A 16,849-nucleotide genomic window follows, 5' to 3' on the forward strand; every position below is an offset into this window, starting at 1 on the left:
CTAGCAGAGGTTACGAACCAATTGGAATTAATAGACATCTATAGAACATTTCATCTTAAAACAAAAGAATACACCTTCTTCTCAGCACCTCACGGCACCTTCTCCGAAACTAACCATATAGTCAGTCACAAAACAAGCCTCAGTAGATATAAGAAGATTGAAATACTCTCCTGCATCCTATCAGATCACCATGGACTAAGAATGGTCTTTAATAACAAAAAAAGACATCAAAAAGCCCATATACACATGGAAACTGAACAATGCTCTATTAAGCGATAGCATGGTCAAAGAAGAAATAAAAAAGAAATTAAGAATTTTTTAGAATATAATTAAAATGAAAACACAACATACTCAAACCTATGGGATACTATGAAAGCAGTACTAAGAGAAAAACTCATAGCTCTGAGTGCTTCCAAAAAGAAACTGGAGAGAGCACACACTAGCAACTTGATAGCACAGTTGAAAGCTCTAGAACAAAAGGAAGCAGATACACCCAAGAGGTGGAGATGGCTAGAAATAATCAAACTCAGAGCAGAAATTGAGCAAATAGAAACAAAAGAACCATTCAAAGAATCAACAAAACCAAGAGCTGGTTCTTTGATAAAATTAACAAGATTGATAAACCCTTAGCCAGACTAACTAGAGGGCAAAGAAAGAGTATCCAAATTAACAAAATCAAAAATGAAAGTGGAGACAAAACAACTGAAACTGAGGAAATTCAAGAAATCATCAAATCCTACTACAAAAGCCTATACTCCACAAAGTTGGAAAAATCTGGAGAAAATGGATGAATTTCTAGACAAACACCAGATACTAAAGTTAAACCAAGATCAGGTAAACCATCTAAATATCCCCATGGTACCTAAAGAAATAGAAGTAGTCATCAAAAGCCTTCCAACCAAAAAAACGGTCAGGTGCAGATGGGTTCAGTGCAGATTTCTATCAGACATTTATTGACAACCTAACACCAATACTCTTCAAATTATTCCACAAAATAGAGTCAGAAAGAGCACTACTTAACTCATTTTTCGAGGCCACAATAACCCTTGTTCCTAAACCACACAAAGACCCTACAAAAAAAAGAGAACTTCAGACCAATCTCCCTTGTGCATATTGATGCAAAAAATCTCAACAAAATCCTTACAAAGTGAATTCAAAAACACATCAAAACGGTCATTTACCATTATCAAGTAGGCCTAATCTCTGAGATGCAGAGATGGTTTAATATACAGAAATACTTCAACATAATCCAACATATAAACAAACTCTAAGAAAAAAATCATATGGTCATCTCACTAGATGCTGAAAAAATATTTGACAAAATTCAACACCCCTTCATGTTAAAAGTCTTGAAAAGAAAAGGAATCCAAGGCCCATACCTAAACATAATAAAAGCAATGTACAGCATACCAATAGCTAACATCAAACTTAAGGGTGAGAAACTTGAAGCAATCCCGCTAAAATAAGGGACTAGACAAGGCTGCCCCCTCTCCCCATACCTATTCAACATAGTACTGTAACTCCTGGCTGGAGCAATTAGACAGCAAAAAAAAAAAAAAAAAAAAAAAGGATACAAATTAGAAAGAATGAAGTAAAAATATCACTATTTGTAGATGACATGATAGTATGAATAAGTGACCCCAAAAGTTCTACCAGAGAACTTCAACAGCAGATAAACAACTTCAGCAATGTGGCTAGATATAAAATTAACTCAAATAAAGCAGTAGCCTTCCTCTACTCAAAGGACAAATATGTGGAGAAAGAAATTAGGGAAAAAATACCCTTCACAATAGCCACAAACACCATGAAATATCTTTGTATGACTCTAACTAAGCAAGTGAAGGACCCGTATGACAAGAACTTCGAAGCTCTAAAGAAGGAAATCAAGGAAGATCTCAGAAGATAGAAAGATCTCCCATGCTCATGGATTGGAAGAATCAACATTGTAAAAATGGCCATCTTACCAAAAGCAACCTACAGATTCAATGCAATCCCCATCAAAATTCCAACCCAATTCTTCATAGAGTTGGGAAGAGCAATGTGCAATTTCATCGGGAATAGCAAAAAATCTAGAATATGGAAATTCATCCACAACAACAAGAAAACATGTGCGGGAATCACCATCCCTGACCTCAAGATATATTACAAGACAATTGTGTTATAAACCGCATGGTATTGGTACAAAGATAGGCAATAGGATCAATGGAATAGAATAGAAAAACCAGAAATGAACCCTCTCACATAAGGTCACTTGATTTTTTACAAAAGAACTGTAAACATTCAATAGAAAAAGGACAGCCACTTCAACAAATAATGTTGGTTCAACTGGCACTCAGCATGCAGAAGAATGAAAATAGCCCCTGTCTTATCTCCTTGTACAAAACTCAAGTGCAAGTGGATCAAAGATCTCCACATTAAACCAGGTTCCCTGAAACTATTAGAAGCTAAAGTAGGGAAAACCTTAGAACACATAGGCACAAAAGAAAATTTTCTGAACAGAACACCAATGGCTTGTGCTCTAAGATCAACAAATGGGACTTAATGAGATTGCAAAGTTTCTGTAAGGCTAAGGACACTGTCAAGAAAAGAAAATGGCAGCCAACAGATTGGGAAAAGATCTTTACCAACTGCACATCTGATAGAGACCTAATATCCAAGATATACAAAGAAATCAAGAAGTTAGACACCAGAGAATCAAACAATCGTATTAAAAAATGGGTATAAAGCTAAACAAAAAGTTCTTAATTGAGCAATATCGAGTGGCTGAGAAGCATCTAAGGAAGTGCTCAACATCCTTAGTCATCAGGGAAATGCAAATCATAACAGCCCTGAGATTCCACCTCACACCAACCAGAATGGCTAAAATCAACACCTCAGAAGACAACAGGTGCTGGTGAGTATGAGGAGAAAGAGGAACACTTCTCCACTGTTGGTGGGGTTTAAACTGGTACAACCACTCTGGAAATCAGTCTAGCTGTTCCTTAGAAAATTAGACATAGTACTATATAAAGATGCAGTTATTCCACTTCTGGGCATATATCCCAGAGACGCTCCAACATACTATAAAGACACATGCACCACAATGTTCATAGCAGCTCTATTTATAACAGCCAGAAGCTGGAAAGAACCCAGATGTCCTTCTGTACATGAATGGATACAATAATTGTGGTATATTTACACAATTGAGTACTACTCAGCTATCAGAAACAATGACTTCATGAAATTCTAAGAAAATGGATGCATCTAGAGAATATCATCCTGAGTGAGGTAACCCAGTCACAAAAGAACAGACATAGTATGCAGTCACTGATAATTGGATATTAGCCTCAGAAAGCTCTGAACACCCCAGAAACAACTCACAAGCTATATGAAGTTCAATAAAAACAAAGGCCAAAAAAGAAAAAAGAAAATGAAAAGCCATTATGCTTAATTTTTAAACACCAAAACTTTGACTATTTCCAGGTTACATCTTGTTTCACATGTATTTTATGCTCATTGTAACTAGTAAGATTTTAATGCATACTATCAATCCTTTAAAAAAAATCAAGTACTGACAAAAATATATTCATATACTTTTATGCAAAAATGCTTAAAATCTCTACATTTATCTTTGTTTTTAAAAATAAAGTTGTTCAATTAAAAAAGGTATGTATAAAATCTGTCAAGAAAGTATATCAAGAAATAATTTATTCCTACAGTAATAAAAAATTAAACAATATGTGATTAAGATAATATCATAAAGAAATAAACATGCCAATGGAAAATGCCTAAAGAATGCAAAATGTGATTCAAAATTTAAAAAAAATAAATTTAACCATCCTGCATAAAGGATCATAAAGACATAATTGAAAGATACAGCCACCATGGGCTGCTCACTTGCTTCGAAAATAAGGATTACTTTGTTATCTAAATATTTGTAGAGACAACAAGAAATTTGAAGCAAACTGGGGACTAAAACAACACTGGCTTTTCTCTTCGTCTTCCCCTCCTGTGGTCAGCACAGGCTGAGAGCTATAGAGGTGAAAGACACACACCTACTTGGGTGAGGTTGCTAGAAAGTTACTAACATTTTGAATGACATAAAAACAAAAATCAGTTTCCCAACTAGATTCTGAAATCAAGTCACCAGAAAAGTTTGGCTACTAATGGCTGTTCAGAGGTTCATCTTTAACCTGTCCCCTCACAGAGCAAATAAGGGATCATCTGAGAAGAGCACCAATTCTATCTTTAAGGGCTCCATCCACGTGACTATCCCCCAAAGTGTCTACCTACTGATGTCATCACACTGATTCCTGAGGTTTCAACATATGAAATCTTCAGAGGAAAATACATTCAGTCCCTAATGCCTGTAATTGCTAGGTTTATGTCATCAGAGAGGAGGCAACATCCACTGAGAAAATGCCTCCATAAGATGGGGCTGTAGGCCAGCCTGTATGGCATTTCTTAATTAGTGATTGATGAGGGAGGCTCCAGCCCATTATGTGTTGTGCCATCCCTGTGCTGTTGGCCCTGGGTTCTATAAGAAAGTAAGCTGGGTAAGTCCTGAGAAACAATCCAGTAAGCAGCCCCCCTCCGTGGCCTCTGTGTCAGCTCCTGACTCCAGGTTCCTGTCCTGCTTGAGTTTTGTCCTGAATTCTTTTGGTGACAAAGTGCAGTGTGGAAGCGTAAGCTGAATAAACCTTTTCCAACCTGCTTTCTGGTCTTGGTGTTTTGTTACAGTGACAGTAACCTTGACTAACAGTGTGCCATGCTGCAGTGCTCAAAAAGGGGGAAACTTCTGAGATTAATAACCCCACAAAAACTCTCAGATTCTCAAGTCTCTGCCTTCGGATTTCCTGCTGGCAAAAATGAAGTTACATGTATAATTCATACAGATGGATGTCTATTTCACACACCAAACCCAAAAAAAATCCCACAAAAACAGTCTAAACAGTGTAAACACTTGATGGCTGTTGTCACAGGTGTAACAGGACAGGTGTAACCTCCTGGGTATTTAAAATTCTTGGTGAATTTTCTACTGTAAAGGCACAGAGTAGGGTGACCAAGTGAAGTTCACACTCTCAAGCGGCAATGATAGGCCAGAGTCTGGGGCGGATGGTGGGCAAAACAACCATTTAAAAAAATAAATTCATATTGAAAAGGTATCCGTCAGATCTTACCTGGTATCGATCAGGAGTGTGGCCCTGTAGGATGTGGCCTACATCGTCTGTGTGCAAACCACCATTCTCACTCAGCCCCAGTGAGTCACACAGAACAAATGGCAGGGAGCCGCTCTCATCCTTGGATACGATGGAGTATGTCCTATACTGAAAAGTGAAGGACAGCCATGAAAAGCAGCACTTCTTATTTGCAATAAATTTAAATAAAGTCTGTGTGAGACTGATTGGCAAAAGACTTTCCAGTTCAGCTAACTCGAACCAAAGAAGCTCCGGCAGGCTAAAACATGTGTACCTTGTCAGATATTCCGTTATCATCACAGCCCACCAAGGCCTGATGTGTGATGCTGCCCTTGAAGACAGATTTGACTGAGTTGACAAAGCTGGACTTCCCAGCTCCAATAGGACCCAGCAGCAGAATTCGTGTTTGGTGAACCAGTTCTCCATATGGCCTGTAGTTTGTCAGGGCATGCAGTAAATTACTGTGTATCCTGTTAAAGACATAACATACATTAAGAACTGACCGGTCGGTTCACACGATCTTACCATACATCTTCTAATAAGTCACTTCTTTTCCTTACAGTGTTTCTAATGAACAGCTTCGCTTTTTCCCTGTGCTCACAAGCCCGTTGAATAAGGCGGTTTGAATGAGAGGGTCCCTCAGAGGTTTATGGAACTAGACACAGTCTTCAGTTAGTATTGGTGTTTAAAAAGATTTTACAGAACCATTAGGAGGTGAAACATTGCTGGAAGGGAACATCAGTGAAGTCCAGCTTTGCGTGTCTACTTCCGGTCTTTTCTCTCCCTGTTTCCTGTATGTAAATGAAAGTGTGACCAGCCATTTTCCTTGGGCCTGATGCCATACTTTTTATGACTGTTGCCATATCTTCCCTACCATGATAGTCTCTATCCCTAGACCAAAATAAAGCCTTTCTTCCATAAGTTGCTTTTGGTTGTGGGATTTTGATATAACAACTGAAACATGGCTGATACATGCCCCTTTGAGTCGTATTGTGAAAGAGATACAAACAATGCTAATTAGTCATAAAACTGTTCACTGATGTTACCACACCTTGTAAATTCAGGGATGGATATCAGCCATGCCAGATGTGAAGATTAATAATGATAAACTTTAAAAGTCAATATATAATATATATTTGATGTTTAAAGATGTAGGCCATTTCTAAGATGTTCTCATTAATAGTTGTTCTCAGCCTGGTGATAATTCTTAGCAACTCTTACAGTAAAAACCTTGCTATAAAAATTCTAAAAGACACAAACATGCAGGCAACATTATTTTTCCTCAAGTAAAACATTAAAAAATAGTTTCCTCCCACTGACTGCTCTTCTAACATTACAAGGATCAATTTGCTTAGCAATTATAGTCATGGGTTTGGGCTGTTCATTTATAGTTTGTATATTAACTGTAATAATTTGTGCCAGCAATTATAGTGACATATTTTGTCATAATAAAAGGTAAGCGAGTAATACAATGTTAAAAACTGAAAGGGACAACAACCCATCCACAAAACTTTCAACTCAAAATTTATCCTATCTATAAGAAATGTAGGAACTGGGGGGTGGAGCAGAGACCGAGGGGACAACCAAGCAATAACCCGCCCAACCAGAGACTCATCCAATGGGCAAGCACCAATCCCCGACACTATTAATGATACTTTATTATGATTTTTATGGTTGTCCTCTGAGAGGCTAAATCCAGCAGCTGACTGAAGAGGATGCAGAGGCCCCACAGCCAAATAGTAGATGAAGTTTATGAACTTTTATGAAAGAGTTAAAGGAAGGTTTGAGGGACCCAGAGAGGATGGGACTCCACAGGAAGACAACAGGGTCAACTAATCTGAAACATTCAGGGCTCTCAGAGACTAAACCACCAACCAGGGAGCATGCGTGGGCTGGACCTATGCCTTGCCATCCATACACAGCAGAGCCGCAGCTCAGTCATCGTGTGGGCACCAAATAACTGGAGTGGAGGCTAGACCTACAGCTATTGTTTATCTGCAGAATGCATTCTTCTGGCTGAGCTGCCAGTCTGGCCTCCGTGGGAGAGGATGCTCCTAGCTCTACAAAGACTTAATGTGCTAGAGTAGGGGATGCCAAGGAGGACCTCCACCCTCCCAGAGAAAAGGGGGAGGGAAGGTGGGAGGAAGAGCTGTGGGAGGGGAGGCAGTGATCGGGATGAAAAGTGAACAATTAATAATAATTTTAAAAACATTTACTTACACAGCAATGCCTCTTGTTTTTCTTTTATCCAATAACTCTAAGGATAATAACAAATAATATAGATTATAAATTCTTAAATTGGTTAGTCAAATAAATGTGAGTTCTCTCAGCTACCCGTGGTCTTTTAGCTTCATGCTAACAAGAATTGGGATTGGAATAGGGATTGTCTTCTGAATTAGAGAAGCAAAACATAGGAGTATAGACAAACCAAGGTAAAACTAACATCAATTAATATTTTTCTCAAATGTAGTATTAGGTCTGAGAGATGCAGTGTGCAAAAATGCATAAAAATATTTTTAAAAATATGCACAATTTTTGTCCAAGCCAGCTATCAATAGGAATTTCTACTCAATTGATGCATTCCTGACTCAAAAGAGAAGACCAAAGGAGATGAGAAATGTCTACTCACTCCAAGAAACCTTCAGTTTATCAAGGCAATCGAATCTCCATATAGTGCTCACTATGGGGCAATATGTAAAACAACCAAGCAAATACCATTAAATTACCAAAACCATACACTATAAAGATTTATTCAATGACCAAAATATAATTAAGCTTAAAATAAAAACTACATAAATAATCAAAAACAAACTTCTGAGTTTATATAAATCATTCTCTGAGAGGAAAGATATAACTCCAGTTATGTTAAATCAACTGCCTGAACACCTCACAGCAGCTTTGTGATAAAACAGGGCTTTATCATGATAGGAAGTAAGGGATGTTTGAAAACAGCGACAGAATGTAGGATCTCTTCAAAACACAAACAGGAGGTCAGTGTTGGAGCACGCCTTTAATGCCAGCACTTCAGAGGTAGAGGAAGGAGGATCTCTGTGAGTTCAAGGCCGTCCTGTCTACAAAGCAAGTTTCAGGTAGCCACGAATACACAGAAAAATTGTGTCTCAAAAGAAACCAAAAGCAACAACAACCAAAACAGGAGTAAATAATAAAACCTTGATTATAAACTGTAAAACCTTAGACAAGGACAAATTAATGGTGCAGTTATTCTTTTAATTGATTTCCTTTAAACTGAAATGAACTAATGACCTCCTGACCTAATTAAGAAAAGCCAATTCTATGTAATAACAGAATTATGAGGCATCTAAAACATCCAAACTCACACAAACCAACTAATGACTGTAGGCAAAAGGAGAGAGGGATCATAGTGAAGTACCAGAGAGTTTGACATAGTTGAGTAGTCCCATTTCATGAAAGAATTTTAGCAATTTCTGGCCGTGTCATGTCTGTGGGTCATCTCTCCAGAATTGAGAGTCTGGGTTCAAGCATGTCCTTCCCTCAGGGATAGGTCGATTAATATTGTCGTATGTCACCTAACAGGTAGGAGAGAGCTTCAGTAGGTTTACCTGGGAAACTTACCTTCACACCGAAAAGCTTCACACTCGTGAAAAGATGTGACATCACGTTGACAAGGCAATTGGAGCACTTGACGGATTGCTAAATCTACGGTCACAGTTTTCTCATCCAACAGTATAAAAAAAACAGATTTTTTTCTATAATTGAACAATGAAGCTGGCACATTTGTTCTTATTGCACATCGTGAAATTCCAGTCCCTTGGAGTGCAAAAAGAGAGATAGAAACATCTTCTCCCTGGAATCCCTCTTGTAGGTACACACCAACAACACTGTTTTTGCTATACACCACTATCATGATAGGACCTTGATTGTCACATTTCCAGAGCAGATCCTGCAGGGAAAACTTCTGCACACTGGCCTTGTAAAGAAGACAAAACCGTTTTCCTCCAAAATAATTCTGAAGGAGCTTTTCTTGCTGCCAAGTCAAACAAGTTTTCATGGCCATACTTCTGTCTAGTGGGAAAGCCACCACGGTCCTTTTTAAACACTGAAGCCTAGACAGGTGTACACAAAGCTGTTCTGTACTCTTATTGCCTTATAGAGCTCAGGAAATTAGTGAACAGGAAGTAAACCTGTAACAAGAAAATCATTACCAAGATGCTCGTTTAAATAATAGCTTTCAAATTTTTAAATACTCATGTTTTCAAGCAAGTGAAAAGCTACAGTACCTGTGTGAAGAGTCCTCAGCAAGGCTTGCACAGAGCACAGCTTCTATCTCGGTGACCAAGCCTGCAGAAGAATAGAGAAACCTTCCCACTGCTTGCAGCTTCCTGCTTGGGAAACGAAATTGAAACTTCCTGCTTGGGAAACGAAATTGAAATTGTTTAGTCATGCTGGCGGCAGGCCAACTTCAGTAGGCTTTTGAATAGCAAAGACCAACAGTGTGTGAGGAAATTCAACAAGTCTCTATTGATGGATGTGCACAGCAAAATTAACTCTTAAAGTCATCCACTTCTCTTTGTGCATCCCTCCATAGGCTGCTACAGCAAGCTCGAGCACCTTTCTATAACATCTGCCTACAAGAAGAATGTCGCCTCCATTCCACTAAATGTGAAGGGAAATGAAGGTGGTCCACGCAGGACACTATAGACCATATAGTCAACAAGAAGAGTACAGAGGGGAACGGGGAGTACGCTGCCAGCCGGCAGCTGTGAAAATCCACGGTCTTCACTTGAAAATAAGAGTGCTGGAGACTCACAGTAGCAAAAGCAAAGAAGTTTATATTATGACCTTGTAATGTCAGGTGTCAACACAGAGAAAAATCAAATTTGGTGCAGAACAGTGCTTTTTAGTCTCCCCACTGCATTTTCCCACCCCCTAGAATGTCTCATTGGCTGAAGTCTTCAAGAAGAAGCTTTCCTACTCACCTAACATAGTCCTTACCCCAAATCCCCCATTCCCCTGATGCTCAAGGTCCCTCAACCTGCCCTGATCTGGTGGCTCAACTATGTATTTCACCCCTAAGATAAACTAAAATTCTCCCTGGGCAAGCAGTTCCCAGAGACTAGTTAGGGAAGGGAAGAAGATTCCAGAGCCTCCTGCTGACTTATGATCGTCTGGGGAGCTCCAAATGAACCCCATCCTGATAATAAACTGTAATGTTTTACTTTTTACACAGGTCATGGAATGAGATGAATGGAGCAGTTGGAGGATGCTAGAGGCAAACGCAGTGAAAAGTGAGCAGATTCAGAGTGGTCCTTAAGCATAAAAAACATAGAAAGAAAGATCTAGTTGAATGGATGACGGCTAGACGGGGTGGGAGTAGGATTAGAGAAAAGAGTTGCTTCTACTTGAGCATGAGGTGAATCCGTAGTGAAGACTATAGATTATTCGACATGAGAATATTGGAAGACTTTTTGGGGAAGGCCATGCATTCTTGAATCTGTAAGTAAAGATATAGGTGGTTGCTGTATGAGGTTGGAGACTACAAAATGAGGGTAGCCTGAGAGGTGTCAGTGTGCACATAAAGACACATAAACTGAAGGGCAAATTTCTATGAGGGAGCGCAATTCTACAGAAGGAACCTTGTGCCTCCCTCCCACTTTCAGAAGTTATAAATATTCAAAGTCTCTACCCCAAAGGCCTGGGACTAGTGAGAAGCCAGAAGAATGAGTTGTCCCAGGAGCTAGGTAAGGAAGAAAAAAGTGGTTGCCTGTGCAGAATACTGTTATTTACTTCAGAGCCTCCACCACTTAGCACAACGAGAAGGAAGCTCCTTCTGGGGAGCTGTGATTTTGAGCAGCATGGCCTGCATAGCTGAGAGAAGAGAGCATTGTGGTTTGATAGTCTTGTCTCTCTACAGGGGAAAAGCTGGAAAGTGTTAGATGTTGAAACTCTGCTGCAACAGAGGGACCAAACTGAAGACATGCTATCTTCATAAGGTAGGACAGAAGTACAAAGTATGAGACCTATCACTAACAAGCAATCTAAAGGTGGCTTCCTACAACAACTTCTCAGAGGGAGCAGTTCAGATATGTTTTCATACACAGCACAGACAGCCTTGTGCCAAGTAACTCAACCCTCTGTCTTCTCAGCACCTTTCAAGAGATGCTAGCAACAAGGAAGGTGTTGTAGCTGACCCTAGCAGTCAGTCATGGCCCCCAGGTGATAGAACTCTTCTAGAGAGCAAGTTTTAAAGCTTATAAGAAGGAACCTAGCTAAAGAAGGTAAGTTTCTGGATCTTGGATGGGCAGAGGTGGCCATTTATGGTTCATATCAACCCTGATAGATAACTACCTAAGTTTTTGCTTCCTGATCTGCCAAAATATAAGGAGTCCCAGCCATAGTCTTCAGATAAGAGCTCTACTATACTTTCTCCACCAAGATAAACTCTACCCTCTAAAAGTGTAAGTCAAAAACCTTTCCTCTCTTACATGATACTTATCAGGTATTCAGTCACAGCAATGAGGAAATTGACTAATTGTCTCCATTTTTGAGGACTTCTTCAAAAACTCATGTTTACCAACAGAAATTAACCTGTGTATGGCAGGCATCTGTTTGTTCAACAAAATATGAAGAAATCTTAGATTTCAGGAAATGTCAGTCAAACTGAAATAAATAAGATTTCTCTTTTCACTAAATGCATAGTATACTATGAGGGGAAAACGGAAGATCTTTGCATTTGTTGGTGGTTTTCTTGCTTCATATGAACAATTTTCCAGGGGACTGGAATCCTGAACAATCATATAAATAACATTATGTATACTGAGTAGGTTATATCTAAGTGTGTGTGTGTGTGTGTGTGTGTGTGTGTGTGTATAAAACATCAATTAAAAGGAGGCATTACGTTTGAAAAAGAGCAAAGGGGTATATGGGAAGATTTGCAGTGAGGAAAAGAAAGAAATGATACATTAAATTATAATCTCAAGAAAAATGGCCATCAATAACACCCTTAGCCATTGGCTTCTGATCTTAGCCTTTGTCTCTTGATCTTAAAAAAATTGGGTGTCACACACCACAGGAAGTTGAGTCTTAGAAAGTGGTGAATGGTGGTCTTATCGGTGAGAACTTAAGAGATAAGAAGAGAGTCCAGCTCCTGTGATAGAGGAGTCCCTTCCAGAGCTTAATTAGGCTTGTTCTCAGTTGAAGTGTGGTCTAGTTGTCCCACTCATGAGTTGTTATATGTCTCCCCATTCCCAAGTCTAGACTGGAGTCTTGGTCACACTCAATGCATATTGTTAATGAAGCCATGATTACTAAGTTCCTATGTAAAGGAAGATGAAATAAAACCAGAAACAAGAACATAAACCACTGAATACCCTTAACCATGTTGGTTATTTCTGACCTCTGGCTAGGAGTAAGCTACCCATATACCAAAGGACATTTCTAACTCCTGGCTAAGAGAGAACAAGAAATAAATGTTTGTAGATTTATGTTAAGGTGATACATGATTGGACAGGAAAGAGACAGATGGGGAAAGATTGAGGAGGGAGGTAGAAGCAGGAGACAAAAATGTGATTCAGGGGGAAAGGACCAAGATGGAGCTAGAAAAAGAGGATCTAGATCCAGGTGGACTTAATTGGTGATAGGTAGATAGAAATATTTTTAGGGGATTCTATAGATCTTTTTATCTCTTATAGAAGGGTAGTTTGTATCTTTGTCCATTGGAAGTAATCTTATTGTGTAGAGGGTTTGTGTATTAAGAATTTAATATACTAACCTACATTCAAAGCTTCCAGGCTTTGGAGTCATTTGTGCTGAGAGTGGTGGGGGAAAAGGACACACCAGGGTAGTCATATCACCTGGGACAGAAACAACATTGGCAGTGGAGTGAACCACACCTGATTTCTTAGAGGTGGCCTGGAGTGCCAAGGGGTGTGGGGACCAAATGTGTGTGCTCAGCCCCATACTGGAGCATCATCCAAGGAATGAGACCACGGAGGTCAATAAAGGGTTAAGCCTTCCTTTTTTGTTTATAAACATAGGATAGTTTTCATTGGATATTCTCTGCATTTACATTTTAGTGTTATCCACTCCCCTTAATCCCACCCCTCCTTCCATTGCTTCCATAAAAGAACTCCATCTCCCAACTACTCTCTCCACCCCAGTACACTGACATTCCCCTACACTGGGAAAATGAGCTTTCGCTGGACCAAAGGCCTCTTCTCCCATTGATGCCAGAAAATTCTATCTGCTGCTGTAAGGGGCCTTGGGTCTCTCTGTGTGAACTCATTGGTTGATGTTTTAGTCCCTAAGAGCTGTGGTGGGTTTAGTTAGTTGATAATTTTGTTCTTCCCATGGGATTGAAAACCTCTTCAGCTCCTTCATTGGGATCCTCATGTTCGGTCTGATGTTTAGGTACAAGGATCCTCCTCTGTATCAGTGTGGCTCTGGCAGAGTCTCTGAGGAGGCTTTCATATCATGTTCCTGCCAGTTAGCACTACTTGGCATCAGCAATAGTGCTTGGGTTTAGTGGCTGCATATGGGGTGGATCCCCAGGTGAGGCAGTCTCTGGATAATCTTTTCTCCAATTCCTATTCCTCTATTTGTCCCTTCATTTCCTCCCATGATCATTTTCTTCTCCCTTCTAAGAAGGACTGAGGCATCCTGAAACAATTGTTTTTTCAGTCATTCTAGTAACTTAGGTAGCCTGTTCTCAGGATAATGCATTTTCAAATGAAAAAAAAAATATTGTAATGAACTAGTACCTTGAAGAAACTTGTATTCCCTGTTGTGAGTGGTAGCACACATCTGAAATCCTAACCCTGGGATGTGGTTGAAATTAAGAGGGCTAGCACAAAGCCTGTCATTGGACGAGAAAAAGGGATGGGCAGGGGAAATTTTTGAGAGTAGAGGAAGGAGCCAGAGGGAGAAGGAGCTGGAGTACATGGAGTTAGATATCAATATTCTTCTCTGAGCATAAATATCGCTGGATATTAATATTTGATAAGGGATGGTGTGTGGTGATTTTGATCATATGGCGACTTAATTCATTTAAGAGAAAATGAGCAGTTGTACCAAGCAAACCGTGCAATTGGGACATGTGTGCCAGGAGTGGTAATAACCCAGCAAGGGAAAGTCAGTAAAAAGGGCATGGTGGGGAGCCACACTGGGGCTCTCGCAGACTACCTGGGTCAGAAGCAGCCAGGAGAGAGCAGACCACCTGGGTCAGAGGCATCCAGGGGTCCAAGGCTCTGCAGCTCTTGGACCACGAAACAGACAATGTGGAACCAGGTGCCATCTTTTTAAGTAATTACTACAACTTTGGGGAGCTTGAGGAGAAGGATGGTGATTAAAGCTAGCCTGAGCAACAAAGAAAGAAAAATGAAGGACAAAATTGATATATACATTCTTTTGCTTGAACCTAGAGAAGACATAAATGTTCCATATGTCTTTAGATTATTGATAAATCCCACCTGGGTTTGAAGTCCCCCAGTTTGCATCTGCTGGTTTTCTTAGTGTGAAGCACTAGCTCTGTACATCAGTACTATTTTACATCTCTATATATAGAGATAAATTTCAACTGGTCAAACTGTTAACCTCATCTAACTCTCAAGGTAGGAGTATGTCTTTCTGTTATATAATCTATAGACAACAGACAGGTCTTTGCAAGATCACTGTGAGATCTTTGATCATCATAGCTCTCAAGTAGTGGTGTCAGATCAGACAGGGATTATCCTAACCAACTGAGGGTTTTCTGCTCATATCTGAAGCAAGTGGAGTCAGTTTAGCAGCCAAAACAAGCTTTTTCCTTACAATGAACCTTAGGCACACCTTCTACTACTGAATCAACCAACAAGTGATAATCTGTTAGACTTCTCTGTTTGTTTGAAAGAACACATGGGCTTATACACTCTGGCACACACACTATCAGTATCACATGGGAGATACTAGATGAGTTTGTACAGAGTCACATGCTTCAGAAACCCCCTGCTGATGGCAGTGCTGGACGTTTAACTGCAGCAATGCTGGGGACCTTGCCCTGTTGGTATGCAAAAGGGAGAGCCAGTGCACCGACCACCTTGGCTGCCACGCAGGTCCAGATTTAGAGCTCTGAGTTGACACACACCGAAATATATATCATCTGCACATGCTTGGATGCATAAAAGAGCCATGCCTGAAGTTCTTCTTTTTTAAATTTGATACTTTATTTACATTCAAATGTTATCCTCTTCCCAGGGTTCCCCTCTGAAAATCCCTATGCCATCCCCCTTGCTTCTATGGGGTGCTCCCCTACCCATACACCCACTTAATTCTTACCACCCTGGCATTCCCCTACATTGGGACATTGAGGCTTCACAAAACTAAGGGCTTCTCCTCTCACTGATGACAGATAAGGCCAACCTCTACTACATATGTAACTGGAGCCATGGGTCCCTCGATGTACTCTTTGTTTGGTGATTTAGTCCCTGACAGCTCTGAGGGGGGTGGTCTTGTTGGTTGATATTGCTGTTCTTCCTATAGGGTTGCAAACCCCTTTAGCTCCTTCAGTCTTTCCCTAACTCCTCCATTGGGGTCCCCATGCTCAGTCCAGTGGTTGGCTACAAACATCTACATCTGTATTTGTCAGGCTCTGGCAGAGTCTCTCCAGAGACAGCTTTATCAGGCTCCTGTAAACAAGTACTTTTTAGCATCTGAAATAGTGTCTGGGTTTGGTGTCTGTATATGGAATGTATCACCAAGTGGGGCAGTCTCCGGATAGCCTCTTCAGGCTCTGCTCCACACTTGATTCCCATATTTCCCAAGAGGAGTAGACTGCAGGAAATAATCAATTCAGGATTGAAATCAACCAAGTAGAAACAAAAAGAACTATACAACGAATTAATAATACCAGGAGCTGGTTCTTTGAGAAAATAAAAAGTTAAATAAACCCTTAGCCAGACAATTTAGAGGATACAGAGACAGTATTCAAATTAACAAAATCAGGAATAAAAAGGGAGACATAACAACAGAAATGAAGGAAATAAAAAAATCATCAGATCCTGCTTTCTAAAAGTCTAGATTTAAGACAACTGGAAAATCTGGACGGAATGGACAATTTTCTAGATAGATAGCAGGTACCAAAGTGAAGCAGGTACCAAGATCAAATAAAACAACTAAATAGTCCCATAATCCCTAAAGAAATAGAAGCAGTCATTAAAAGTCTCCCAACCAAAAAAAAAAAAAAAAAAGCCCAGAACAAGATGGTTTTAGTGAAGTCCTATCCAGAGCAATTAGACAACTAAAGGAGTTCAAAGGGACACAAATTGGAAAGGAAGAAGTTTAATCCAGTGAGGGCACATTTTCTCAATGTGAGGGAATGCCAAGGCACTGAAGTGAGAGGGTGATTAGGAGCAAGTGCACCTTTGCAGAGACAATTGGAGGGGGTGGGGGATGGGAGTGGGGTGGAGAAAGGGATAACATTTCAAATGTAAATACAGAGAGTATCTAATAAAAAGAAAGGAAGGAAGGAAGAAAGAAAGGAAGGAAGCAAAGAAGGAAGAAAAAACAAATCTCAGACAAAAAAAGAATATCATAAGATTTATTTTTCCTTTAACAATAGTTCTAACTTTGACAGTTACCAGGGGGACTTCAGAATCATTTTAAGGATTTTCATGACAACCTTCTTTGGTGACTAGTAAGATTTCATCTCTCAATAGTTC

General features: G+C 39.8%; 1 protein-coding gene across 1 annotated transcript in view; it reads right to left on the minus strand.

The window, feature by feature from the left end:
- IFI44 (interferon induced protein 44) overlaps positions 1 to 9,213 on the minus strand; it is a gene marked incomplete at its 5' end in the record, with an annotated part of 20,587 nt that extends 11,374 nt beyond the window's left edge. The window contains 4 exons of the mRNA XM_080915808.1: positions 5,160 to 5,306; positions 5,452 to 5,647; positions 7,398 to 7,434; positions 8,772 to 9,213. Of these exons, the coding sequence (XP_080771934.1) occupies positions 5,160 to 5,306; positions 5,452 to 5,647; positions 7,398 to 7,434; positions 8,772 to 9,213 (822 nt within the window). The remainder of the gene's footprint in view (positions 1 to 5,159; positions 5,307 to 5,451; positions 5,648 to 7,397; positions 7,435 to 8,771) is intronic.
- Positions 9,214 to 16,849: the final 7,636 nt, after the last annotated feature.

The sequence above is a fragment of the Micromys minutus genome, assembly GCF_963924665.1.
Source record: "Micromys minutus genome assembly, chromosome: 4".
NCBI lineage: Eukaryota > Metazoa > Chordata > Mammalia > Rodentia > Muridae > Micromys > Micromys minutus.